The sequence below is a fragment of the Lontra canadensis genome, unplaced genomic scaffold (genome assembly GCF_010015895.1).
Source record: "Lontra canadensis isolate GAN:19392208 unplaced genomic scaffold, GSC_riverotter_1.0 scaffold24, whole genome shotgun sequence".
Classification (NCBI taxonomy): Eukaryota; Metazoa; Chordata; class Mammalia; order Carnivora; family Mustelidae; genus Lontra; species Lontra canadensis.
Genome location: NW_022631018.1, coordinates 6,464,184 through 6,492,094, shown reverse-complemented (window position 1 = coordinate 6,492,094; position 27,911 = coordinate 6,464,184). Strand labels below are relative to the sequence as shown.

Below are 27,911 nucleotides of genomic sequence, written 5' to 3'. Positions count from 1 at the left end.
TTACTAATTAATAGTATGCTGTGGACAATTTCCTGTCATAAAATATTATATTACCACATGATTTATCTTTGCATATGATTTTGAATAATTGTAAAATACTCCATTATATGACTACATTATGTTAGCCAGTACCTTATTATTGTTTATTTGGTGACGTCTTTAGTATTGGAATTAATAGTTCAGTGGGCGATTTTACAAATGCATCTTTGTGTGCCAATTCAGTGATCTCATAAGGATGAATTTTTAGAATTGGATTTATTGGGGCAAAGGCTATGCATATATTTATGACTCTTTAGAAACATTGCCTGCTCTTCCTCGGGAGAGTTTGTACTAAATATACCCCTTACCAGTCTGGATGAGATTACCCACATCTTTGCCAACTCTGGGTGCTTCAATTAGTAAGAGTATCTCCTGAGTCTCTCTTAAACATTTATTTGAATTGTGATATATCAAACATTTAGTATAAAAAACAATTAAGAAACACCCGTGTACCACCATGAAGATTAAATTGATCATAATATTTGTCTTACTTGCTTCACTAGCTCCCATTTTTGAAGGAATCAATATTACATTTATGCACCCTTGTCCCTTATCCCTCTCTCCACAAGTCACCCCTCCTCGGAAATTAAAATTTCATTACCATGTGCATTTTGTAATTTTACTACATATGTATGCATTAATAAAGTGTGTATGTGAATTTTTGTGAGTTTTAGAATTTTATATAAATGATACATGGAGTGTGTGCTTTTGCAGCAAAGTGAACATTAATTTTTAAGATTAACCAGTGTTATTATACGCACACTTATTTCATTATTTCACTTTCTGCATAGAACTACACTGTATGAATAAATTGAAGGCTGTTCACTTACTCCCCTGAAGGGAGCCAGGCTTTTGTCTACTATAAGTGATGTTAAAATGATCATCCTTGCCTGTGTCTCCTTGGGCAAGGATGTGAGATTTCCTCTAGGGTAGATGCCTAAAAGTGGAATTGTCGAGTTTTGGAATGCACATTTCCAACTTTATCGGCTGTTATCACGTTGCTTTCCAAAATGACCCCCATCTACATGCCTGCCGTTTGCAGTCTCCATTTTTGTATCTTCCACAACACAACAGGCAATCAGAATTAAATTGGACAATCTGATGTATGTGAAATGAAATCCAATTATTGCATTAATTGCGTTTTCCCTGATTACTAATGAAATTGAGCATGTAACATGTTTATTGGCCATTTTGATTTCTTTTTTTAAAATTTAATTTTATTTTTCCAGTGTTCCAAGATTCATTGTTTATGCACCACAACCAGTGGATTTCTTCTTATGTGAATTGTAGTTTCATATCTTTTTCCTGTATTTCTAGTAGGTAGTTTGTGGTTTATTTTTTCGTTTCATTTGTTAGGGTTCTTGTAAGTATTCTAGATATGACTTATGGGTTGTAAATATCTTTTCCCTCAAATGGCTTGTCTTTTCCACTTTGTTTATGGTGCTGTTTGTCACACAGAGTTATTAATTTTAGTGTGGTAAAATTTATCTGCTTTTTTATGACTTTAGCCGATTTTGTCTTGTTTAAAAATTCTACATACTCAAAACAAACTGAGGGTTGCTTGGGGGTGGGGTTATGGACATTGGGGAGGGTATGTGCTATGGTGAGTGCTGTGAAGTGTGTAAACCTGGCGATTCACAGACCTGTACCCCTGGGGAAAAAATATATATGTTTATAAAAAAAAAAATTCTACTTACTGAGATAAAAAAAATAAGTTCTTTGTATTAAACCTTTTTTTCAGTTTTGCTGATCATATTTGGCTCTTTGAATCCATCCATAATTAATTGTTGTATACAGTGTGAGGTAGGTCTAATTTCATCTTTCATCCTCCCTGTGATTAGTTCTTTGCAACAACACCGTTTAATAGAGAGTCAACAGGCTTCCACTGTTTCTGGCCAGTGGTCTAATTGCATATTCCCTTCGACGTGTCTCAATAATTTAGATTTTATAGACAGGTAGTTTTGATGCATTAAGGAAAATTCTCCCCACACCTCTGCCATATTATCTTGTATATTGGCCCTTTATTCATCCATATAACTTTTAGGATCAGCTTGTCACATTTCATTTAAAAAATGGGATTTTGATTGTAACTGAACTTACGGATTTCTTCGGGAGAGGATTGATATCTTTAAGCTCGTTCATTTTTCTATCCCCCAACATGACCGATTTCTTCCTATGCTTAGATCTTCCTTAAAATCCCTCAAGAGAGCTTAAAATTTTTTCCCTACATATTTTATTGTGTATCTTTTATTGAATTTTGTTTTTACACACCATATAGTTTTGATGCTATCACATGGTATCTTTTTATCATTGTATTTTCTTATTCTTTGTTGTAGTTGTATGAGAACCTGTGTGTTTGAATATTGATTTCATATCCAGCATCCTTGCAGAACTCTTTTATTACTTTGCATTTTTTTCTGTTGGCTCCCTTCTATTTGGTGTGTAGACAGCATCGACAGTGAATATTGACAAATTTGTTTTTTCCTTTTTCAGTCTATATGTCTTTTCTTTCTTTTTTACTTTGTTGATTACATTGACTAGTACTTCATGTACAGTATTGAATAGAAATAGTTTTAGCAGGTATCCTGGTCAAATACCTTCCTCACTTGCTTATCTGCAAGTCTGTCCTCCTGTACCTCTGATCACCCTGTTGTCTAATGCTATAGTTCCATCTTGTGTGTGTGTATTTACAATTAAACAATCTGCCTATCCATCCACATGCCTATCTACCTATGTAATCATCTATCTAATCATGTGCCTTTATAGTAGATTTGTCCTCATATTTACTATTACCTTTTGCTCATTGTGCCATTTTCTTGCAAGCAATTCTTTTCTTCCATCTGAATTTCCTGCTTGTGGAATACCGTATAGTGTTTATTTCACTTGAGCTGAACAGTAAACTTCTCTTTATTTTTCAGAGAAAGACTTTATTTTAACCTCAATTTTGAGAAGTAATGTAGCTGAGTATTTTTTTTAAAGATTTTATTTATTTATTTGACAGAGAGATCACAAGTAGGCAGAGAGGCAGGCAGAGAGAGGGAGGGGGAGGCATGCTTCCCACTGAGCAGAGAGCCCAATGCGGGGCTTGATCCCAGGACCCTGAGATCATGACCCGAGCCAAAGGCAGAGACTTAACCCACTGAGCAACCCAGGCGCCCCTAGCTGAGCATTTTTAATACTGTAAGATATTATTCCATGATCTTCTGGTCTCTGTGATTATAGCTGATGATCAAATTGTTGTTTCTTGTAGGTAATCTTTTTTCTCAGGATGCTTTTAGGAATTTCTCTTCATAATTTTAGATCTTTTGGTGTCTCACTGGAATGCATGTAGTTTGGATTTATTTTTGTTCATCCTTCTTAGAACTCATTGAAGGATTTATAGCTTTCATTAATTCTGGAAAATTTATCCGTTAGCTCTTAAAATACTGTCTCTCTCCTTTCTCTCATTTCTCTCTTTCTAGAACTCCCATGAGTTATATTTTGGATTTTTCAATCTGTTCTCCCTGTCTCTTAACTTTATATCTTCCATCTCTTTATCTCTCTGGCTGTATGCTGTATCCTCATATATGTCTACTTGTTCACTAATACTCCCCTTAGTTGTGTCTAACCTAACAGTTAATTTACCTGTTGCCTTTAATTTCAATGATGACATCTTTTTGTTACAAGAAATTTTATTTGCCACTTGATATTTTTTCCTTGTATCCTATTTCCTTCCTCATAGACATTTTCTATTATTTTCCAGCTGCAGTGTTCCAATTCTCTTATTTATTGTATCAGCTGACTTTTCCTTATAGTGAATTGCTTCCTTACATGATTAAAAAGTTCTGATTGCAAGCTTGTGTCTAGTGATGCTTGTTTTTCCTGTGGAAATGTGATATAGTCAGGGTTGTGAGAGTGGAGCCTCACAGAGCGTTTCTGTTTGTTCTCTCACTTGACCCTGGGAAGTTACTGGGTCTGGTTTTCACTTGATTTTTTTTTTTTTGCTTAAAGCTTCTAAACCCTCCTGCACATGTAGTGTGAATTCAGCTTGCAAACCATGTAACACACAGTCTTGGGTTTTGATTTCTCAGGGTTTTGCTTCTCATTCACCCAGATAGAAGCTTCCTCATTATCTCCTTTTGCTGCAGAGCTGATTTTTCTGCAGCTTGTTGTTAACTCAGGGGATAGTCTTTCAAGGGTTCCTGCTTAATGCAGAGTTTTAGCGTCAACTTCTGCTTACACCCGCTTCTGAGACCTTATCTCTTGCTCTTGAATGGGCCTTAAAACCCATCCATTAAATCTTCTAGGTTGCCAGGACTAATCAAGGTCCAAGGGATAGCTGCAGTTTTGGTTCACATGCTTGGTTTTATGTTTTTCATTTCTTCCTGGAAGATTCCGTTCATATTTTGCAAACTTAACAATATGTAATTTAAAATCTTTTTGAAAATGCACTCCTGTACTTAATCTAGTTTTCTAGAAATTTGTAGCAAGAGGTTCCTCTTGCTCTGCCATCTTGCTAGTACTAGATCCTTGAATGTCTTTTACCAAGTGAATACTCTGAAATAGGAAAATGCAAGCTATTTCCTGGGGGAAACACAGGGTCCTCCAGGACTAGTAACTGTTGATGGGTCCATAATCAAAGGAACGAGACTGATGCAAATCGAAGGTCAAGCAAAGCTTTATTTCACGCCAAGCATCGAGAATCAAACTGACGGGTCGGGGCCGCCTCTTACAGAGAGGGCGGCCCCTCCCAGCCTCACAGACTGACTTTTATAGAGCAAAGGCCATGTGGTTGGGCCTGGCCACACGCAGGTGGCCAATGAGATTGTAACACACGGAGAAAGCTGCACAGTCATGCTAGGTCACACACGGGTGGCCAATTGAATTACAATTCACCCCATAGTAGCTATTTGAACTAGCCTATCACCTTGGTCAGAATTGGCGCCCAAAAGGCACCCAAAAGGCGGGGCCCACACTCCTTGGTAGCTAGGGAGACAGCATGCGCGCTTTACTGATTGGATACCTCCACCGGGACCGACTCATCCCTGCATTTGGGCTCTGTTACCTCCACCTGACCTGACCTGCCCTTGCATTTGCGCTCTGTTATCAGGGACTGGTCGACCATATTCTACTGGTTTCCCGGACTTGCTTTTAAGTAAGTTCCCCTGGGGGAAGGGGGCAGGGTCAGTGTAGGTTTTACTGCATCAACAACAAAATCACTGTTTAACCGGATGGAATTGCTTTGGCTAAATAGGCCCTTACACTGCTTTGTTCCTAACGGAGAGGCTAGTCAGAGTGCTGGGCTGAGAGCGTAAAGGCAGCTTTGAGGAAGGAAGTTGGGGAGAAAGAGCAGTGCGTTAATGGACAGTCCTTTTCTGCCCCCTCAGCTGGTGCACGAGTGCTCAGCTGAGCAGTTCACTCAGAAGAGTGATGATTGCTTAGTCCTCACCGACGGCTCCTGAAAATAGCTTGCCTGAAATGATTGAGTCTTTTTAGGAAATGAAAGATCAGAATATGGAAGGAGGGAGACGGTTCTCAAGTTCTAGTGAAGACGAATTCTAGAAGCAAAGTGGGGGTCACAGAGGGTGTGGGTGCAAGGAGATGCTTTACAATACGGAAGGGGAAGCAAACAGAAGGAGAAGCACGGGTGAGGGTGTAAAGGACTGAGTCAACAACATGAGTGTGGGAGTTTCCCCTGAAGACAAAGCTGATTGGAGGGGGGAGAACCTATTCTCAATGGGGGCTTGTGACCACATTTCTTAGAATCCGAAGTATTGGGGAAAATGCTACTTGTCTGAGATCCAGTTGCTAAGCCTTAAGCAGGTGATGTTGGGTTGGGATCACTCCTGTATTTTTAGCCTGAGTTTTTCCTTCAGCCTCTGCTAGGAATATGTCTCTTTTACACTGAGCTGTGGAACCCCATGTAGGATGATGAGGCATTAGGAAACCAGAGGTGCTACTCCGAGTTCATTCCAGCTCCCAGAGACCGTGTCTTACCAGCCATGAGGCATTGAAGAGAAGGTAGTACGTGGTTTGACCAGAACATTCCACTGGGGGTTACTCTCTTCTTGGTTAGATTACTGGTGTGTTGTATGATGTTGAGCAACTTGATCATTCTGCACCAGTGGGCTCAACTGGGGACATTTTTGTTCCCCCACAGGACAGTTGGCCATCTGTAAACATTTTTGATTATCACAAGTAGGGGGTGCATCTGGCCTCTAGTGAGAGGCTAGGAAGGCTGCTATATACCCCACAATGCAGAGGACAGCCCATGCTTGCAGAGAATTACCTGACTCAAAAATATCAATAGTGATGAGGTTGAGAAGCCCTGCTCACATGTCTTTTCTATCTAGAAGTTTGGAGGGGTTCGAGGAGGAGGTTGGTATGTGTATAGCTAGATCAGAGAAGTTCTGTATTCAAATTACCCGTCTATCTAACACAGAACACTTCTGCTCACATCACATCCATAGAAACATGAATCAAATGAAATGAGTTAAAAACAATCCCTCCCTTTTCTACCAAAGAACAAAATTTTGTACTCAAAACGCTTTGAGCTTTGCAGGTTCACAGTGACCGCTATGCTCGCCTCCGTGCCCGGGGCCACTCATCTTATCATGTTATGTTTGCACGTTGCCCTTGCATTTGTGAGGGAAGGGTGAGGACCGTTTTCCCCAAGCCGAAATTGTTGTCTCTAGGACAGGCTTAGCACTTCTAGCTTTTCCTGGGCAAACTTCTCAACGTGGGTCCCAAGACACCCATGTTCTGTTTGTATCCACTTGGCTTTGCATAGAGTTAACATTCATTCATTCATTCATTCATTCATTCCATAAACCTGTATTCGTTACCCACCATGCACAGACATTGGTTGCTGTGGGGAACACAAGGATACATACATATTAGCCCCTCACACTGTAGTGGGGCAGACGAGGTCCATACACCCCAGTATCTGAGGCAGGGGGACATGAAGTGCCACAGGTTCTTTGAGAGAGAGACCATGTTTGTTGTAGGATCACAGAATGCTTCCTAGAGGAGATATTGTATGAACTGGGCTTTTAATTCTACCTAATTGCTTTTCCTTTTTCTTTCTTTCTTTCTTTTTTTTTTTTTTTTTTTTTTTTTTTTTGAGAGACTAAGCATGTGCTTGAACTAGGGCAGGGAGGCAGTTAGAGGAAGAGGGAGAGAGAGAGTCTTAAGCAGGCTCAGGGCCCAGTCTGGAGCTTGATGTGGGGCTCAGTCTCACGACCCTGTGATCATGACCTGAGTAAAAATCAAGAGTTGGACACTTAACTGACTGAGCCACCCAGGTGTCCCAAGTCTATCTAGGTTTTTGACAGGTGGCTATGAAAGTAAGGGAAGGAAGGAAGAAAGAATGAAAAATGAAATGCAGAAGGATTGTAAGGGCCTGCTTAACCAGAGCGAGCCATTTTGTTGTTTATGCAGTAAACTTAGATTGACCCTGCCCCCCCAGAGAAACTTACTTAGGAACAAGTCTGGGAAACCAGTAAAATATGACTGACCAGCCCCTGATAACAGAGCTCATGTACCAGGACGTGTCAGGTCACGGGGAGGTAACAGAATACAAGGATGAGTCAAGCCAGGTGGAGACATCCAATCAGGAAAGAGCCTCCCTAACCACCCAAGAATGTGGGCCCTGTCTTTTGGGCGCCAATTCTGACCAGAGTGATAGGCTAGTTCCAACAGCTACTATAGGGTGAATTGTAATTCAACTGGTCACCTGTGTGTGGCCAGGCTCGACCACATGGCCTTTGCTCTATAAAAGTTAGTCTGTGAGGCTGGGAGGGGTCACCTCTTTGCAAGAGACGGCCCTGGCCGGTCAGTTTGATTCTCAATGCTTGGCGTGAAATAAAGCTTTGCTTGACCTTCGCTTTGTATCAGTCTCACTCCTTTGACCATGGACCCAACAGGAGTACTTCAATGCTGCAAGTGTAGATGGGTTGGGAGGCCGAACAGTTTGTTCAGTCCTGGTCCTTAAAATAAGGACTTTGATTGGATGACATTTAGGTTTGCTTTTAACTCTAGGATTATAAGATCTCCTGATTCCCTGGTGATACTTGGTAGGCATTAGGAAACTCATTTATTTACTCAGTCCGAACATTTGTTTAATGACCTTTTACCAGACACTGTACTAGACGCAGGCAATGCAACAGTGAACACACTCTTGAATTTTATAACACTGACAGGTAGGACCAGGGTCAGAGGTGGGTCGTGCAATGAACTGTTGAGCCAGGTAGAACCTGGAAGAGAAGTAAGGATTAGGAAGCTCTTCTTTGTCAGAGGAGGAGGAGGTATGAAGTCTCGAACTTGAGAGGTGGCGGTGCAAACAGAAAAGAGAGGAAGATTATGAAAGTGGAATAAAGAAAAAAAAAAGTGACAGGGTGTGGGGGATGGTTGCTGTGGGAAGTGGGCAGGAGGAAGACTCAAAGATGCATCCAAAGTTTTGTTCCCGAGTTATGGGGAGTCCGCGATGCTGCAGACAGAATGAGAGACTGGGGAAGGCATCGGTGTGGAGGGAAAGAGCATGTGTTTCTAAACCAGCTGATGGATTCTTAGTGTCGTCAGGTTGTCCTGGTCGGGGGAGCCCCTTGAGAAGTTGTGAATGTGGTACTTGGCTTTTTAAAGAGGATAGAGCCAAAGATCGAGATTTGGGCATCTCGTGGATAGTAGCTTGAGCTGCAGCCATCCAGATGGATGAGATCAGCAAGAGAGAGTGTATAGCCTGAGAGAAAAGGTAGGAAACAGCTTCGGAGGAATGCATGCGTTCAGGAGGTGGAAGAAGAAAAGGTGAGGAAGAAGAGGGAGGGGCAGGGAGGGAGACGGCAATGGAGAATAGGTTGGAAATGCTCCTGGGGCTTGGGGGTGGGGAGGAGAAGCGATTCCTGCTGAGTCCCGGCTGCCTCCGAATGTGTACACACCCTAATAGCCTCAGGGAAACAGACTCTGGTTTTAAAAATCCCTTGGATACATTTAGCTGTAAAAGTGTTGAGCCACCTGATCATTTTATCACTTCTCCGTGCCTCAGCCAGAGGGTGAGGAGGGAGAGGGAGAGGAGGAGGCTCTCTGGTGACTCATCCCTCCCGTGTGTTGGGAATTTTGGTTAAAAGGTTTGCTGCAAGAGAAAGCTGCTTGACTTATTTTGTAATAGGTTCCGGGAGCACCGCGGCCACAGTAGGATTGTAGAAGCTGTAGCCTTTGCCCCAGAGAGGTATGCCACCCAAGGGAAGGCATTTGGGGAACCGTCTGGGATTGAGGTGATCTGTGCCATCCTGGAGGGGCGAGTGGCTGCTTTGGGGTTTGTAGCTCGTGCAAAGCCTGTGGCTTCCAGGCTTTTCATCCTTTCACGTTTGGCTGTGGAGGAGACTCTGTGCCCAGGGCTCAATCCTTCCTGACTCTGGAGTGACTCCGTACCCTTCCACTGTGGGCCCTTGCTGCCATTCCCGTCCAGCCCCCGGGGGCCCGGCCATACCGGCTCCTTCAACCTGTCTGTTCCAGTGAGGTGTGGGGTAGGATGTAGCCTCTGGCACGAGGCACAGAGGTCCCGGGGCTAGCTCTGCACTTACCCGCTGTGCTAACTTGGTTTAGGGACTCCGTGTCTCTGATCTCAGGTGCCTCTTCTGAATGGTGGTTGCAGCTCCAATGCCTGCCTTGTAGCTTTTTGCACAGGTCGAGTGGGGTAGCGTGTACATGGGGCTGTGTTAGGCCTCCCACAATGGTTAGTTACTGTCGCTGCTTTGAAACTTTCTTTTCTTTTTCTGTTGGGCTGTTTTCAGAATTCCTTTCCCTTTCTCACTCTGTTTCCCACTTTTTTAAAAAAAAAAGTACTGAACTTGAAGAAAGTCGATACCTAACGCCCGTCCACTGGCTTCTGTCTGGATGCCTGTGAAGGGCCTTGAATGCTTTGATTGTCCCGCTCTCATTCCCTTTTGGAAGTAGGAAGCCGTCTTTTGACATCCCCTCTAATGCCTGGTATCTGTCTCTGCAAATATAACCATGACACCACCCCCCTGGGGTGTGACAATCTAAGCTCACAAAGCATTTTTACGCACGCAGCCTTCACCATCTCAGCGTCATTTGGGGAGCTGGGTCTCGCAGCCCAGCAAGCCGCTGACTCTCACCAGGTTTCAGGTGCACGCGTGTGTGAGCGCACGCGTGTGCAGACGTGCGGGCTGGAAGGCTTGCTTCTTTTCTTTGAACACAAAGAGCTGAAGTTTCAAAGCAGGTGGGGTGTGGGTTAAACACTGTTCTAAATGGCAGGCCTGCTGTTCGTGGGGAGGGAAAGTGGCCTGAAAGTTTAAAAATAACCCGAACATTATAGACTCCTGTGAATTCTACAGCCCGGAGCACCGTGAGTCTGTGGGTGTCTTACCTGCTGGAGTGCAGGCAGGAAAACAAGTTTGAGAGGCAGGAGGATTTAAATTTGCTGAATCCTTCCGTGGCATGCGTTGGCAGCAGAAGTTTTCATAAAAAAATGAAAACCAGACCTAATAATCAGGATCGATATTCCCAAATGGTAAGGCATAGTGCCACCCTTGGATTCCCTGAACACAGGACCCTGGCTGATATTTGGGTCGGCAAGAGAGCAGACCCTCCTTTTCTGCTGCTGGATACCATCTCTCCCTCCCTTTCTTTCCTTCCTTCCTGACCCCTCCAGAGTTTGGCTGATGGCTTTTCCGGATAGCTGCCTGAGACGCCTGCCTCCCCCCCACCCCAGGGGGCTCAGGGGCTGGGGCGCTTGGGGTAGATTTGGCCATTCATTGAGAAACAAGCAAACGGTGTGTGTAAAACCACGTTCATCATTCAGGAGTAGATTGTGCACAGCAGCATACCCTCTGAATTTTTAAAAAGTTTTGAAGAGTTTAAACAGCTTGTGAAGTAAGACTCAGTTCTGCTTGGCGTGGCCCGTGTTGCTCAGGGACGTTGCAGTGGGGGACTGGAGCAGCAGGTCAGACTAACAACACCAGCACTTACTGGAACACAAGGCACTTGCAAGTCTGTCATCCCAGCTGGTGTATCGGTAGTCTCCTGGGATTCGGAGGACAGATATTACTGTTGTCAGTTTTTGCACACGCAGGCATAAACCCAGCCAGGGCTGAGGGGCAAGTCTTGTCTCGTATGCTTGTGACTCGCTTATTCTGAGCCTCCCCCCGACCCCCCACCCTGGGACCTGCTGTAGTGTCTGGATATTTTCTTGCATCTTGGCACTGCAGGGGGGTCAGGAAAAATAAGGTGACTAGCCCAAATCTCTCTGAATCATATCAGTGAGAAGCTCCACACTGGGGTGGTTAAGATAATGGATTTTGGAGTCAAACAGACCTAGGGTTGACTTTCTGCTCTGTCCTTCACCATCTTTCTGACCTTGAGGGAAATTATTTAGTTTCTTCCAATTTTGCTTTTTTACCTGTAAAATGTTGATTAAAATAGTACTTACCACACAGGATTATTCTCAGAAATGAGGGAAGTAAAAGGCTTAGAGCAGTGCCTTATTAAGTAATAAGTATTGAATACCTGTTACAATTAATATTCTTGGCCAGATTGCCTAGACGCATTTTGATAATTATTCTTTATATGTTTGAGTCATGTCCATTTTTCTCATGTTTTTTTTTCCATAGTCCTGGAATTTACAATATCAAACCATGACCTACTGGAGAATAGACATTATTTTAATGAAGGAAAAATAGCGTAATAGGAAGCTTTGGGTTATTATATTAATAATACTTGACTACTTCACATCTGGCAGAAATCTTTTGAAGAATGTGACTGAGTGAAGGAGGATTATGGAAAAACAAACAAACAAAAAACAACAACCCAGGACCCAGTCTGTAAGGGAAAGTACTGTATGAGGAGTGCATCTCTGTGTGTGTGTGTGTCCGAGGAGCTGGCTTGTCGAGCGTCTTAGGAGTATTTCAGAATTCCTCTCTTCTGACTGAGCAGTACATTTCCACCTTTCCCATTTTTAAATGGCACATTAGGAATATTTATAAATCTTCAAGAGAGCTTGTAATTCTTCCCATTTAAATATAATGTATTAGGCCTGTCTGAAAGCTCCCAACAGCATAGTGAGATTACTTTATATGTTTATACAGTTAGCAGGCAGAAGTTGAGATCAGATCGATATTAAGTGTGTGTCTTTGCACAAAGACAAAAGTGTGTGTGTGTGTGTGTGTGTCTTCCACATGTCATTCTTTGTAAGGGAAAAAAGTCCAAAGATGACATTTGCCTTTTTGTAGAGAGAAGAGATAGAACCAGTTTAAGACTATAGTTGATTTTTTTTTAAAGATTTTATTTATTTATTTGACAGACAGAGATCACAAGTAGGCAGAGAGGCAGGCAGAGAGAGAGAGAGGAGGAAGCAGGCTCCCTGCCAAGCAGAGAGCCCGATGCGGGGCTCGATCCCAGGACCCTGGGATCATGACCTGAGCTGAAGGCAGAGGCTTTAACCCACTGAGCAACCCAGGCGCCCCTATAGTTGATTGTTTTTTAAGATTTTATGTATTCATTTGACAGAGCACAAGAAGGCAGAGGGAGAAGGTGGAGCAGGCTCCCCACTGAGCAGAGAGCCCAGTGCGGCCTGATCCCAGGACCCTGAGGCCATGACCTGAGCTGAAGGCAGAGGCTTAACCCACCAAACCACCCAGGTGCCCCAAGATTTTTTTTTTTTTTTGAAGCAGAAGTTTATTCTTCTGTTTTATATTCTGTGAAAAGAGATCTGAAAATATTCTTTATGTGGGGGTTCTGAATGTCTGTTTGTTGTTGTTTTTTTTTAAAAGGTGATTCCCCAATCCTATTTCACTTATATTTTTAAAGAGCAAAGATATTCCTCATAAGAGAATGAACCCTATAATTTGATGATTGATAAAACGAGGGTTAGGTTATTGTGCTGGTAAAGTTCCTGAGGAGAGTCATCTGATCCCTTGAAGGAGAGGGAGGCATGGGAGGATGAACGTTCAACCCAGAGAGAACAGCAGGAAACAACTGAAAACAGGGCAGAGACTCAGAGTTAGAGCCAGAACGTGTAAGGAGAAGGGCAGCCTCTGTGACAGGAACCCACTAGCCAGTTGATGCTAAAACTCTTTTTCACCAAAAAAAGTTGCAGGAGACTCCATGCTTCATTCACTGATGATGTTTTTAGTAAAGGGCTGTTATAATGCAGACACTCCAGGTAATACAACGAAGGGGAAGGTATGTCCTTTACACTTGAGAAGCTTACACCATAGTGAAGAAGATAGGGCAGACATGATTGAGAAGTTAAGTGGGAATTCAGTGGTGAAGTTATACCCATGACAACGACAGAGAGTAGACAAGGTGCTGTATGAATGATAGGAAGTTCTGTGAGTTGATAGGAGGTAGAGGTCACAGATAGAATTGGAGAGGTTATGGAAGGCTTCGTGGAGGAGGTAGAATTGAACTGAACCATACCTTGAAGGATACCTAGGAGTCAGAGAAGCAGGAAAGAGGAAGGATATTGGGGGCGCCTGGGTGGCTTAGTGGGTTAAAGCCTCTGCCTTCGGCTCAGGTCATGATCCCGGGATCCTGGGATCGGACCCTGCATCGGGCTCTCTGCTCGGCGGGGAGCCTGCTTCCTCCTCTCTCTCTGCCTGCCTCTCTGCCTACCTGTGATCTCTCTCTGTCAAATAAATAAATAAAATCTTAAAAAAAAAAAAGAGGAAGGATGTTCTTGGGTCAGTCTGAATCAGGTGCTCTGAGCAGGAGTGGGTGTGACTTGTAACTTTGTTGATACTGTGCTACATTCGAAGATGGTGTTAGAAGGGTAGGTTGAATTCAGATTGTCAGGCTAAGGAGTTTGGCCATTTTTAGGCGTCAAGGAACCACTGAAATTAAGTGGCTGACAAGGGAGAATGATGTCACCTCAGTAGAGACTGGAATTTTTTTTTTTTTTTTTTGAGACTGGAATTTTTGAAGGGGAGATTGTTTCAAAGGAATTACAGTGAATTCGCTTTTAGGCAAATTGTGTTTGAGATGGTGGACAGCCCTTAGTTGGACATTTGGATCTGGAAATGAGGTGGAAAAGTAAGGCTGAGACTAGATGTGGAGGCAGGGGGGATGGTTGAAAGTGACCCTGAAAAGAAAAGATGTCAGAGAAGATGAGGGGTTAAGAACAGCCCCCTGGGGGACTCCCACAATAAAGAGGGGGGCATAAGAGGAGCATGAGAAGGCAAGGACTGTGAGAAAGTGGGAGGTGGGATGCCAGAAGAAGGGAACTCTGAGAAGGAGGGGGGTCGTTGGTAGCAGAAGCTACAGAGTAGTCAAGGAGAAAAAAGAGAGGGGGAAACAAGGACCATTGGAGGTCAGTGGAGGTCTTAGTATAGTTTTAGGGGAGGGGAAGGGGCAGAACCAGCACATGGCCTGCCCAGGTGCACATTTCAAAACTGGCCTTAAGTCCATATCATATGGGAATGCCTTATTCACTCTGATTATTTTATACCAGGTGGGTGTAACCAGCTGCTCAGTGTAGGAGAGAGTGGGAGAGAAAGGGTGTGGTGATGGACAGGTGGTGGCTTACTCTGCTGATGATTCCAACCCAGAGTCCTGTAAGAGACAAGATTGGTGGGTGTGGTGGGACTGAGTTCCCTTCTCTGGGCCATCAGGGTTCCTCTAGGCTTTGTTTCAGCCCTGAGCTGCTCTTCCTGCTATCGGGACGCTGTCTTCAAGAGTGAAGTGTGGGGGAAGGATTAAGACCAGCAAGTGCAGGTTAAAGCTCAGACACCTGCTTATCCCGGGGACTGCCTCCTTTGCTCTAACACCTGACATCGTGCCTGACACACAGAAGGTGCTCATTTGATGTTTGCTGAATGAATGAATCAGACTGAACCCACCCAGGCTGAGCAAGCTTTACACTGTGTGGGCTGTATTTTGTTTTCTGAGTCAAGAGGCCAAGGGGGCGGAGGGATGGGCGTGTTTCTGTCAGTTGTTCTCACCCCTTAGATGCCCATGCATCCTCCGCTCACCCCCACCAGTCAGAGCTGGAGCTCTGCAGAGCTGTCCCGCTGCTGCACTTGGCCTCGACCAGGAAGCAAGGCTGGACCCAGAGGATGGGTGTTGAGGTGCCGCAGTGGGGCAGGGGATCCTTTGATTTCTGGGGCTAAACACTGAAGCTCCGAAAGGACTCTCCCAATAAGGGTTAACATTTAGTTAACATTTAGTTAGGCTGAATATATTTGACTCTTGTCCATGTTGAAAAGTGACCTTATGGGAAAAATAAGGATTGAAGGAGTAATACTAGGATTTTTAAGATCCTAGATACACAGAAATGCAGTAAACATGCGGTCTGGTTAATCAGTCCCCTGCACCTGGCGTTTCCTCCACAGCCCAGGCTTTCGTGCTCCATGCTGCTGTTCCCCACTGCTTCTCGCCACCTCTGGCACCCTCTCTTTCAAAGGATCTCCCTGACTCTTTCCTTTTTCTGGCTGCCTCCAACCAGAGGGGATATCTCTCTGTTCTCCCCTTTACTGTATACCCTTGGGGTGCACATTATCGCTTCTTAGCCTTTTGGCTAAGATCAAGTGTATTGGGGTGCACATTATGTTCTGCCTCGTATCAGAGCCCTTCGTGGGTATGTTTTCCTCCTTGTCTCTCTTCAGATGTAAGCTCTCAGAGGCTTAACTGTGGCCGTGTCTGATTTGTCCTGGAGCCTCAGAATCTTGAGAAAAATGCCTGGCACATTAAAAGGGTTAAATGAGCATGAAATGGACTTATGAATGAATGAATAAACAAACATAGATCCGCCCCAGGTACCAAGGTCTTTGGGCTCTTAGGACTGTGGTCTCTAATGTTTTCTTTTCTTTTCTCTTTTCCCCCATTTGTCTTTCTGACCAAGTCTCAGACACTTGTGTTTCTCTCCTCTTCTGTCCACCACATAAACACCAAAGTCATCCCTGGGCTGCACGTCCGCCGTCCGCTTTCCAAAATAGAAAGCTGCCTGATACGTGGTTTGTTACGTGGTACTGCGGTCATAGCTACCACTGCTGAAATGTATTTAACAAACACGTATGTAGAGCCTGTTGTATGCCAGGTACTGTTCTAAGAGCCTTACACATATTGACTAACTTAAATCTTCCTAAGAGCCCAGAGACAGGTGGTGTGCTTTCTTTGAAGTTTAACACTTTGGGAGGCTTTCTGGCTCAGGGTCACGCCTCACCTCTCCAAAGTCCAAGATCATGCCTTTGCCTGGACTCTTAAGCAAGGAAAACATTATTTTGACATGCACTAAGCTAATAGTGGCCATGGATTGTCTAGAGTCCTGACCTTATTACCAGGAGACCCAGCCCTGCCATTCCCTACCCTTGTGTACTTGGACAAGTCCCCGACCCTTTGCACCTCAGATAATAGAATGTGCCTCACAGTCCTGCAGCAGAGATGCAGTGAGATAACATTATCACAGTTGGCACCCAGGAAATATTGAGTTGTCATAAATGAATGGTTTTAAAAACATTTTTTAAGCAAAATTTGCACATCTATAGTTAGCCGGTGTTAGAGCTGTGGGGTTTCTCAGGCATAGGTTTGAGAAATGCTGCTTCTAGGGATGGACATTACATAAGGATGTAGAGTTATGTTTTCACCCAAGTAAGCGCTGTAAGGTATTGTGGAAGCCACCAGATTCCCAAGATGTCTGCATTGCCATAACGCTCCTCTGCTCTGCAGTGAATTTGCACATGGTCTCCTGCCAACTTTTTTCTTAAGAACCCACTCCCAAATCCTCTCTGCATTCTGTTCCTTAGAGTTGCTTTGCATAAGAGTCTATTTCTTGGAAAAGCTCAACAGGGGGAAAATAGAACAAAAGGGGCTCTGATAGCTTAACCATAAGCTATAGGAGTGTAACTGGCAGTGGGGGAGGGAGGATGAGGAAGCCAGGCTGGTGGGAGGGGCGCATGCTTTCTGGATGAGGCCAGATTTGCAGACTGCAGTGACGGGCTGAAATCTCATGCAGAGATGGCCCAAGGCCTGACAGATCTGGGAAGAGCTTTATGAATGAGGGTAATAGGATAAGTACTTCTCCACTCATGCTGCTCATGTCTGTCCAGCTTAGTATAAACTCCTATGGCCCCTGGTCTGGGGCCGAGGGTGGGGGTGGGGAGGAGGGTTTCAGCCAACTGGTTTCATTCCCTTTCCAGAGGAGACTGGAGCATACTAGTCGCCCTTCCTCCTGCCTGCATTTTGGATGGGACACTGGAGGTGAGGGGTTACAGGGTGAACACTTTGAAATTAAACCATCTGGATGGGATTAATCTAGGAAAGTTTTTCACTTGCTTCCTCAGATCCTTTTGGGTTTCTAGTTTGCAGGCCACTGCTTGCAGAAAAGCATTCATGCAGAAAACCATCTGGTTGCACCGTGTTAACTGTGCGTGAATATGTGTGTGTGTGTGCACGCGCGTGCAGAGTGTTGACCTTGTGCCCAGTGTGTGCGGGTGTACTTTCCAAGTACTGTGAGATGGGACAGTTGCAATGTGGTGAAATTTTGGGCCTGGACCTCAACAAAGTCCCACAAGGGAGTAGAGAGCTGGTGACAAGAAGTCACCTCTTTAGCATGTCTAGGTTGTGAAGTGTGCTGGGCTGCCAGGTACTGGGCTCACGGTGACGTACTCACAAGTGACCAGTAGATGGTGCTCTGACAACAGGGAAATATGGCTACTGTCCCTCATGGGGTGGAAAGGGATTTTAGGAAACTGGTTTCCAATCAGAGTTATGACCATAATGCTGATTTTCTGCATTTCCATATGTGGGTCTTTAAGAAGACATTGGAAGGAGGGACACTTGTTAGGAGAATACCCACCAAGTTCCCTCATGAAGAGCATTATGGCAATGACCTGACCTCCGGTTTTTTCCAAGGATCCTCCTGGATCTTGAGAGCAGTACATCGTGTTCCTAGTTTAGCTTCTTCCCAGCATGGCCCCAGGGGCATGTGGCTACTGATCAAATTTAATTTGAGGAGAGTAAGCATAGGATTCTCATAGGTTTTGCATGATTATATAGTTTCTTCTCTTGACAATGAACAATTTGGAATTACACTGTTACCATCCACCAGAGATTGGACTGGTTATTAGAAAGAGACATATAGTGGCAGTCCGAAGATCTCTTAGAAGCCCAGGGAAAATTACTTAAGGTTTCTGAAGCTCTGCTAATTTGCCCATCAAATCAGAGTCATCACACCTGGGTTGCCAGGCTGATCTCAGAGATTTGTTGTGAGGTTTTTGTAAACCGAAAACTATTGAACACAAAGGAAATATTTTTCAGTCTTTAAATTCTAGCCCTCTGGGAGCTGGGAGAATGGGAGCATTAGAGAGCACGAGAGATGTTCTTAGATCTCCAAGTTCTGAAGAGGTGTGCATGTGGGGTGGGGGATGGTGTTAGAGATGATGGTGGTGGGAGAGTATGAGAGGATGCCTCCATCCCACCATTACTGTCCTTAGATCAAGTCAATTCCCAAAGACTTTCATGCCATCATGTTAGCCTCTTTCCTCTTTGGCTTCTCCCCACCTCCCCTTACAAATTCCCCATTTATAACTTCCCTACAGAGGTACTTACACTCTCCAGCATGCTCTCTATTATTCCCAACCCGTGCATTAGTGATTCCTGTCTCCTCAGGGGGCAAGCCTCAACTCCACTGGGTCTTCACATTTCCAAGTGTAACAGTCTGTCTTGGGAAAACCTAGGTCTCTAAAGAATTACAACAGCCACACAGAACACAGGACACTGTAGAGAGAGGGAAGGGACTTAGTACTGCTGCTCTGCTGAGTGGGTGGCATTGAAGACCCAGATCTAGAGGTTCCAGATCTTCCAAGAACCTCTTCCAGGAGGTTCAACAAAGCTTAGAGAGCCCCGCTTCCTCTGAGCAGGAACAAACAGGCATACCACTCTGATGCCTGCTAAGGCTGGGACCCAGAAAAAGAGGTGAAGTTGTCCTGTGAGAATGGGGTCTATCAGGCATTCTGGCCAGTAAGGTTATAGAATCTAATTTAATCGAAGAAGAAGACACATTTTTTTGGTCCTCTATTTTGTTCATTTGGCATCCTCAGTGCCAGCAGTGTCTGGTGCTCAAAAATATTTGTCAGATGATGGATGTGAGTGAATTTTGTGCTCCGGATTACGATCCTGCCTGAAAGCATGGGTTTGATCACTTCTGCAAGCCCTTTCTAATCTGCAGTTCACAGGCTTAGTGAGACAGCCACTTGTGACCCTTGCAAATGACTACACAGGCTGATGGGGCCCCGTGGGTCCCAGTACTGCCTCCCCTTTCACTTCTGATGAGGTATCCAGACAGAACAGGTCCCTCCAGTTAAGGGAGGTAGAATGACAGAGTAAGGCAGTAATGTGTAATCAAAATCCTAATTAGAGTGGACATACCTTGCATAGTCCACTGGCCTGAAATGGGCTGCCCTGAATCTAGAGGTCAACATGCCACCCCAAGGGCAGCACGGACACCACCATTCATTTGGAATTTCCAGGACCCAGAGGATTTCCCTTCACATGTACACTCACACAGACCTGTGTCAGTGCTCACATGGCCTTGCCCACACATAGCCACATATACACAGGAACACACGTGCCTCTCACTCAGATGTCATCACCCTTCCCATCAGTTAATCTCACACACACAGACACTGCCTTTCACACACGTGAATCCACACTCACCCATGGTTTCCAGCCTCCGGGTTTTGGTCAGACTCTCTGTTTCCTTCCTCGGCTGCCCCCTTCCCCTTCTCTAACATTGCTCAGGTGGGGAGGAGCTGGATAGAGCTGTGTATTGAGCCTAGGACTGGAAAAAGGAAGAAAGTGTAGACATGGAGCGGGTGGCTGGTCCTGTGCTCAGTTCAAACCACTAAAGTCACCTGTGGAGAAGGGCTTGGTCACCAAACCTAGGGACTCTTTCTATGGGTCTCGGAGTCCACCTTTCCCATTTATGCAGCTCAGATACTAATTGGTTTTTCTTTCTTCATTAATGGAGTGGGTTTCAGGAAGTTAGTGGAGCGGATTTGTGGGTAAAAGATAGGGGTGGGAGGATTCCCCTGATTGCTAACACTTGGGGAAAGGTCGTTATAGCCCCAAACTCAGCCTCTACGGCCCCAGTATCTGGATCACTCTTCCAGAAATGGATGCGCAGGGCTCCACGAGAGCCGAGCCCAAGAGGCCGCCCCAGATCGCATTTGCAGGGGGAGGGCAGAAGCTCCCACGCGGAGCTGGCACCCACACCAGAGTGCGGAGCCCCCAGAGGTCCTAGCGTGCCTCGCGGGGCCTGCGGGTTGCTAAGTGGGGAGGTGGGGAGAGGGTGCTGCCTTCTCCGCGGAAATCCCTGGGCAGCGTTCCTTGGAGACTGGGAGGTGAGGAGGAGCAGCGACGCGGCCCCGGTGCGCGGCGCGCAGGGCGCAAAGGCTTCGACTACTCTCCGGGCAGGCACTGTGCGGGGCACAGCACCGGCTGTCGCCTCGGCGGGGACGGCAGGCGCGAGTGCGTGCGCGCGCGCGTGTGCGCCCCCGCCGGGCCTGGGCTCGGCTCTCTTGTGGGGACTGTGCCGCGCCGCCAGCGGCGCCCGCCGCTCTTCTCTCGGCGTTACTTGGGGACACTCTGCAGCGGCGGCCCCCTGCCCTCTGGCTAAATAAATCTATAAGCCAAACCAGCCTCGCTCGCCAGGCCCCTGCAGCCGCGGTCGGCCGGGGTCCTTCCGGCTCCATCCCCGCCCCTCCTGTCCCCGCCGGCCCCGCCCCCGCTTCTCCTGGCGCTCCGGCGCGCGCCTCGCGGCGCCTCTGCGCTCCGCTCGCTCTCCCCTCCTCGCCTTCCCCTTTCCTTCCCCACGTTCTCCTCTGCTTCCCCCGGAGTGGGGCTGTCCGGGTGGCAGAAGAAACCGAGCCGTTCCGGAGGAAGTTCGGTCCTTGGTCAACTCCCGTGCCAGGCCACCGCTGGGCTCGCCTGCAACCTGTTCCTCCCTCGCCCCAGCGCTCGCCCAGGCGCTTGCCCGCCCGCCCGCTCCCGCTGCCGCTCCCGCCCTCGCCCCGGCGCAGCCGCGGATCGCTGTTGCATGCTGATCCGGGGAGGCGGTGGCGGTGGCGGCGGCGAGCGCTCCGGCAGGATGCTGGCACTCGGGCTTCGCTGCTCTCTGGATCCTGCTCAACTTCTTTCCCAAGCGCAGGAGCTTTGAAGTCGTTTGTCCCTCTCCGGCTGGATTGACTTCTTATTTTGATATTTTGGGCGTTGCGGTTTGCGCAGGAACCTCAATACCGCTCTCCCCCCTCCCTCTCTGTCAACCTTTGGATGCGTCTGTGCTGGCAGATTTAAAGACCCAAGTCTCGGCTGTGGAATTTCTTAGATGGACTTGCTGGGGCTGGCGTTACAAAGCATGTCACCGTAACCCCGTCCTTTTTTTTTTTTTTTTTTTTTAAATTTAAAGTTTTTTTTTTTTCTTTTTTCCCTTCTTCCCCCCCCCCCCCCCCACCCCCAATAAATCACCAAACTGTTACCTAGCGGGCCGGTGCCTGCCTCTTTCCAGAACTAGGTGGTGCGTCTGCCAGAAGATGAGCTATGTTTGAGGAGCAGCCTACTCCACCCCTCTCCGCTTCAGTCCCCGAATGCCACCACACACTGGCATTTTGAGAAAAAAAAAAATTGCCTTCAGAAACTGAGCACCCCCAAGCCCTCCCCCCGTTTTTCTCCTCCTTGAGGAATGGAGCTTCGCAGAGGTTGTATTTAGATTCAACAGTTCGGAGCGGCGGGGCTGCTGCTGCCGCCTCTTCCAAGAGCTCGCGAGGCTCCCCGGAGGCGGTGGTCCCCGCGCTCGTCTGGATGCGGCTCTGAGTCTCCGTGTGTCTTTCTGCTTGTTGCTGTGTGCGGGTGTTCGGCCGCGATCACCTTTGTGTGTCTTCTGTCTGTTTAAACTTCAGGATGGCTCGCTTCGGGGAGGCGGTGGTCGGCAGGCCGGGGTCGGGCGATGGAGACTCGGACCAGAGCAGGAACCGGCAAGGAACCCCGGTGCCGGCCTCGGGGCCGGCGGCCGCCTACAAGCAGTCGAAAGCGCAGAGGGCGCGGACTATGGCTTTGTACAACCCCATTCCTGTCCGGCAGAACTGTTTCACCGTCAACAGATCCCTCTTCATCTTCGGAGAAGATAACATTGTCAGGAAATACGCCAAGAAGCTCATCGATTGGCCATATCCTTTCTTGCCCACCATAACTCCCCTCTCCCCCTTTGCATTTCTTTGGGTAAGGGGGGAAATTTAGCATGGGATTTATGCCCCATCCCCTTCTTGGTGCCAGTTTGCCCCTTTGCTGAAATGCACTCTTTACTCCGGTGTGCCTAAGGGGCAAGCTTGGTGCTGTAGAGGCCAGTGTGTGCACTAGTGCTTTTCAAGGTAAGACTTTTGGGTTTTGATTTTTTCCTATGTGGAGCTCTGTAGCGTCCCTGAGTTCGTGGTGTTGCTGTGTCTGCCCCTTTCTGGGCTGGGCTTTGTCTGATTCCCAGGCCCCCAAGGCCCTTCACAAAGAATGGGCTGCCCCTAATCTTACGGTTTTCTTTCATACTCACTCCCTCTTTTCCTCCCTCAAAGCCACCCCTTCTGTCCCCATCCCCACCAGCTGGGGAGACATCCTCACTCTGCCCGTGGGGAAGTCAAGGCTCCCTGGGGGGATTTATCATTTCAGAAGCTTCAAGATTCTGGGCCAAAACCCTGTAGACAAATAGACAAATGGATAAATAAAGCAGCCATTTGGCTGGGGACCCAGCTAACTCTGGGGACTGAGTTTAAGTTCCACCGAGAGTGGAGTGAATGAATGTGTCAGCGGAGGCAATCTCTGATGATACAGCCCAGACGGCTCAGAGTTGGAGTTCTCTTAGCTAGAGAAGAACAGCTCATCAGAGCTCATCGCTTTCTTAGTCTGGGGTTGGGTGCCCCCCGCCTCTGAATGCTTGACCCAGCTGAGTGCCCAAGATTCAGGTTGATCGGCTGGGCCTGAATTCTTCAGCTGAGGGCTGCACCAGCCGAGCCCAGGGGTGTGCAAGCAATCTGTCTCTCCCTGCCTCCAAAGGAACTGCTCTCCACAAAGAGCTGGTGGGGGCGGCTCTGAAGGTGGCAGTGTCAGGGTGAACAGGCATCCAAGGAGCCTTTGCAGGCTCAATCAAGTGCACCAAATGCAGGCTGCTGATTAGGCATCTCGCTGCCTGTTCTTCACTAAGGATTTGGGCATCTGGCAAGGTCTTTAGGAATTGTGGGTTGGTGGGTGCGGGGAGGGTGCTTGGTAGGAAGCAAGCCAGGGGGGTGGTGTTAAATATGGGGGTAGGTTTGGAGACATGGGACTTTGATGCTTATGGAAAGACATTTCTCGGGAAGGATGCACCTGCAAAGGAGGCCCCTCCTCTTCTTCTCTATCCTCCTCTTTCCCCACCCCCACCCTCCAGGTGTGCAGCAGCGAGGCAGCTGGAGCTGCATTGGGTCTCTAGTATCAGCGAGGCACATGGCTCGCTTCCCCCAGGGCCTGGGCATCTCCCTACTACCCCCACCCCAGTCTCTGGCCTTCCCCTCCTTCCTCCCTAGTTCCCTGCCTCAGCAGCACTGCCATTGGCTGGCGCGTGGTGCTTCTAGGCAGCACCCCTCATTAGAAACGAAGGAGCATCTCTAAGCAGATATTCTTCCTGCTGCTGCTCAAATCCTCCCACAACCACCCCTGGCTGGGCTTCCTCTCTCCTCCTCTCTGCACTCCCCTCCTCCTCCCGCCCCCACAGAGTGATTCGGGGTCACTCCGTGCCCGCCGGAGTTAAACGCGTCTAGGGTGGGGGTACTGGGGAGGAGGAAGGGTCCGGTCCCCGCAGTCCCGCCTGCCGGTGTGCTGCACAAAGCGGACAGATCTCATTATGTTGCACGCTGCGGCTGCGCTGCGAACAGTCCTCTGCTCAGAGCTCTGCCGATTTCTCAAGCGGGGCCCCCTCCCCCAGCCGCCTTGTACAATTCTCTAAAATGCCCACCTTCCAGGTGCTGCCTTACTGTGCCCCTCTCTTAGGGGCATGCTTACTCAGGCGCCCTCTGGTTTCATTGCGGTAGACAAAGCCGCCCAGCCACGCCGCGGGTGGCAAAGTGTGCCAGCAGCCATCGTTGGCACCTAGGACAGCGCCAGCGAAACTCCCCAGGCGTCCGCGGCTCGGCGATCCGCGGGTTCGGCACTTCGGGCACTTCCGGCCGGGCCCAGGCTCCGGGGCTGGGAAATCAAGCGCGGTTCAGAGACCGGGGGACCACGCGGTCGGGCGCTTTTCACGATTTCGCTTTCGCTGCAAAGACGCCGCCTTTCTACCAGGCGTTGCGAGCGCAAGGTGCGACAGTGGTTTCTACCCCGCCCTTTCCTTGTCTTTGGGGACCAAAGAGAGCCGAAAGAGAGAATAGGGAGTTGACTTCAGCATTATGTTCGGTGCCTGGGCTCAGAACCGGGTCCCGGGGGTCTCTTCTGTCCCCGTAGCTGGAAGTTTCACAGCGGTTCTGCAGCACGTAGGCTGTTGTAACAGTGTTCAGAAACATCTGCTAAGGTGTGTAGAGGAGCCCGATTGGAAAATTTAAAATACACCATGTTTGCTATTTTTCCTCTTCGCTGTGCAACGTGACTGACTGACAAATATATGTTGCCTCTGGTGGTGACCATGTGGAAACATTGCGCTTCTGTGGGTTCTGCGTTTTCTCCCCAATACTGCATCTGAGATCCTAGACTCACTTTCCGTCCTACCTAGACATCCAGCTTCCGGAAATCTCTCCCTTTTTCTTCGGTGTGAGCAGTGGTTACCAGGAAACTTGGGAACCTGGCTGAGTTCACATCCCAGTTTCTTCCCCAGCTCTGTGACCTTGAAAAGTTACTTCCTTACTTTGCGACTCAGTTTCCTTACCGGTAAAATGAGGGTGATAGTCATGAGTTAGTGGGAGAATTAAATGACCTAAAATACGTTGGGTTCCTAAAACATTGCCTAATTCCCCAGTAAACACTAACTTTTATTTTAACGGGGTCCTTCAGAAATTTCAGTATGCCTGAAGGGAGGGGTCTTAGTTCTAGGTCAACTAAGTCTTCTAGGTTTTTGCCTCTCAAAGAGAGCAAAGAGCAACATCCCCATCACCTGGGGGCCTGTTAAAAATTCAGAGCTCCACTTCAGATTTTACTGAATCAGAATCTGCATTTTAATAAGATCCCAGGTGGTTAGTATGGACATTAAAGTCTGGGGAGTACTTCTCTACTGTTTGTTAAGGGCTGGATATTTGAAAAAAAAAAAAAAAAGGAAGATTGTTCAGGACATGGGTTAAGACCGCCTGCTTTGAACTGACATATGAACATGTAACATGCTTGAGGACTTTGATTATCTGAGCGCTGCGTCTTTGAGGCGTATACATCTTTTATGGGCTGTAGAAAGTCACTGTGGAGCTAGGGGGAAATGAGCACTTCTGTGTGCTATGTTAGCTTTTCTTCATACTGCATAATACTGGTCTTTAACAAATTGGCCTGAAAAGATCAGTTCAGAGAAAGGAATTATCTAATTTATACTTGTAGGACCCTCTGGCTTGGGTGGGCGGGAGGGTCAATCTTTTCCAATTATTTAGTAGGGAAAGTCTAGTTCCTATGGAAAGAAATGCCCAAGATAACCCAGATTTGGCATGAAACATGGTGGTAAGTTACAGCCCACTCTGAATGTGTTTCATTTTTCTTGGAAGCTACATCTGCATAGGGAGATAATTTTATTTTCTTATGGCACTCTTTTCTGCAGTGGATACCGTAACCTTTTTGCAAATGCTAATCGGATTTAAAATGTGATATTACATTTTATATGATGCCACTATTTCTTTCTTGCTCATCTAATAGATGTAATGACAAGAGGATTCTCTTTTCCTCAGGGAGTTGGCTGCTCTGATTGTCCTCACAGGTTCACTGTGCCGTAAGCTTACCAGCTCTCAGTCTTCCATGCCCAGGCTGAGTTACTCTGTGGACACATGCAAAGTCTCCCTCATGTTTTGTGAGATGCCCCACACTTGTTGGCATTTTTTTAAGGTCAGCAGATGAGGGGAGGAAATGGGATATCTGATTGGGGAACATTCCCCCCAACCCCCGCCCCGCCACATGTGGGTCTTCTCAGGAGGGGATCACGTTTCATACAGAAATGTACAAGGTCTGAAGTAGGAAGATCAAATGTGTTTGCAGCCACTGAAATGTTGAAAGCTCATTATAATGAACTTGTAGATATTCATCCATGATTTCTTGCTGCAGAGCATTTCACTGTAGCCTCAAAGGACTTTGGCTCTGGGTCAGAGGTTATGTGCTTTATTATGGCGAATTTCCCATTGTGAATTGCCTATTTATTTTGGAGGGTTTTGGTGAGGATTACTGAAAGCTTTAGTTCTCACATCTCCCATTTTGGCATAAACTTTTCTCCTGCTCTGGTTGCCTGTAAGTATACAGCACCTTGCAGGATAGTAGACTGTAATCTTGGCAAGAATTTCAGGTTTGATGTAAGCTAATGGATCATGAGTCAGAGGGCCTTGATTAGGGCAGAGGGTGGCAGCTAACAAGGACAAAGTCTGTAATTATATCCTATGATCACATCATGCAGAAAGACTCCGCATCTTCTGTGTACCTGGGTACAGATGCAGACAGCGAAGCCGATAGTGGCTGTAACTTGCACTGTGGCTGCTGGAGAAAGGTCTTCATTTTCTGAGGCTCCCAGGACAGTCTCCAAATTGTCTGTTGGCTTTGTCTTTGAAATGAGGTGTGGGTAACATTTCCTCCGGAAACCAGGCTTTGACTTCTTGTGGGGACCAGTTGTAATTGGGATGCAGTCTGGAAAGCAAGCTGGAGTGAAGGAGTTTGACAGAAATGAAATAACTGAAGGATGGAGACAAAAATACCTTGGACGTGCCAGTGTTGTCGGTTGGTTTGCATGTCACCATTTCTCCGCTTCCCTCCGCTTGCTTTCCCTGCAATAGGTGGGAGGCACACTACAAATTAGAGGAGGAGGGGGAAATAATGAGAACAGGTCTTTTGATCTTCTGAGAGATCCAGACTTTGGAATTATTAGTTCCATCCAGAACTGCTGATCTCTTTTTAGCCTCTGCTGTATAAGACGTAGGGTTTCTTCCCCCTCCAACACTGCCGCTTTCCCCCTACTTTGTAGGAACATCTGGTTTCCTACCATCTTCATGTTCTTAGTTAAAATAGAACAGAGCCAAGATTTGCTAAGCTATCAGAACTCCTGCAAACCCTTGGGTCCCACCAACAGCCCAGTCGCCTCCCTTTTGTTGTTTGCAGGTTTGCCGTGGAAGCCAGCCACCAGAGGCCCCTCTGCTGATCTTAGTTTGTTTATCGGTGACCACACACACGTCAAAGAGGGAACTTGGACGTGACCGTAATGAATACCCTTTTATTCAAGGAGAGAGATTTCTCTTTGTGCAGTCCTCTGTCCCTTTTCCATCTCTCTGTATTTCTCCCTCTCTCATTTTTAGGTTCAGCTTTTGTGAATAATTCATTATATGTGTGGGTTTTCCCTAGGATTTTTAGAAAAAGGAAGGTGACTTGTCTTCCTCTTGGATACAAGCAGGGTCTCTTGCTGAGGACCAGCTTCGCAGATCACCTTTTCCCTCTATGTCTGTTTGTTGCCGTGGGACTGGGACACCAGAGAAAGGTAGCAGGGGAGGGGAAGAGCTCTCTTGTTACATGCTTTTTCCTGCTGCTTTTAAAATGACTGCCTCCTACCCAGTCCTGGTACATTTGGGTGCCCCATAAATATGCAGCTACTCCCCTCTATTCAGAGAACATGTTTAACTAGAAGATATTTGTGTCCCCAAGTCCTTGTCGCTCTGAATGCTCTTGCCATCCCAGGTCTTCATGCTAATAAGGGCTGAGCCGCAGAGCCAAGG

At 47.0% G+C, this 27,911-nt stretch overlaps 1 protein-coding gene across 6 annotated transcripts in view; it reads left to right on the top strand.

Moving 5' to 3' along the window:
• The window catches only part of CACNA1E (calcium voltage-gated channel subunit alpha1 E), a 486,165-nt gene that overhangs the window by 155,448 nt on the left and 302,806 nt on the right, over positions 1–27,911 (top strand). For all 6 annotated transcript variants that reach the window (XM_032862709.1, XM_032862708.1, XM_032862704.1 and 3 more), the window contains exon 3: positions 21,924–22,190. In XM_032862709.1, the coding sequence (XP_032718600.1) occupies positions 21,924–22,190 (267 nt within the window). The remainder of the gene's footprint in view (positions 1–21,923; positions 22,191–27,911) is intronic.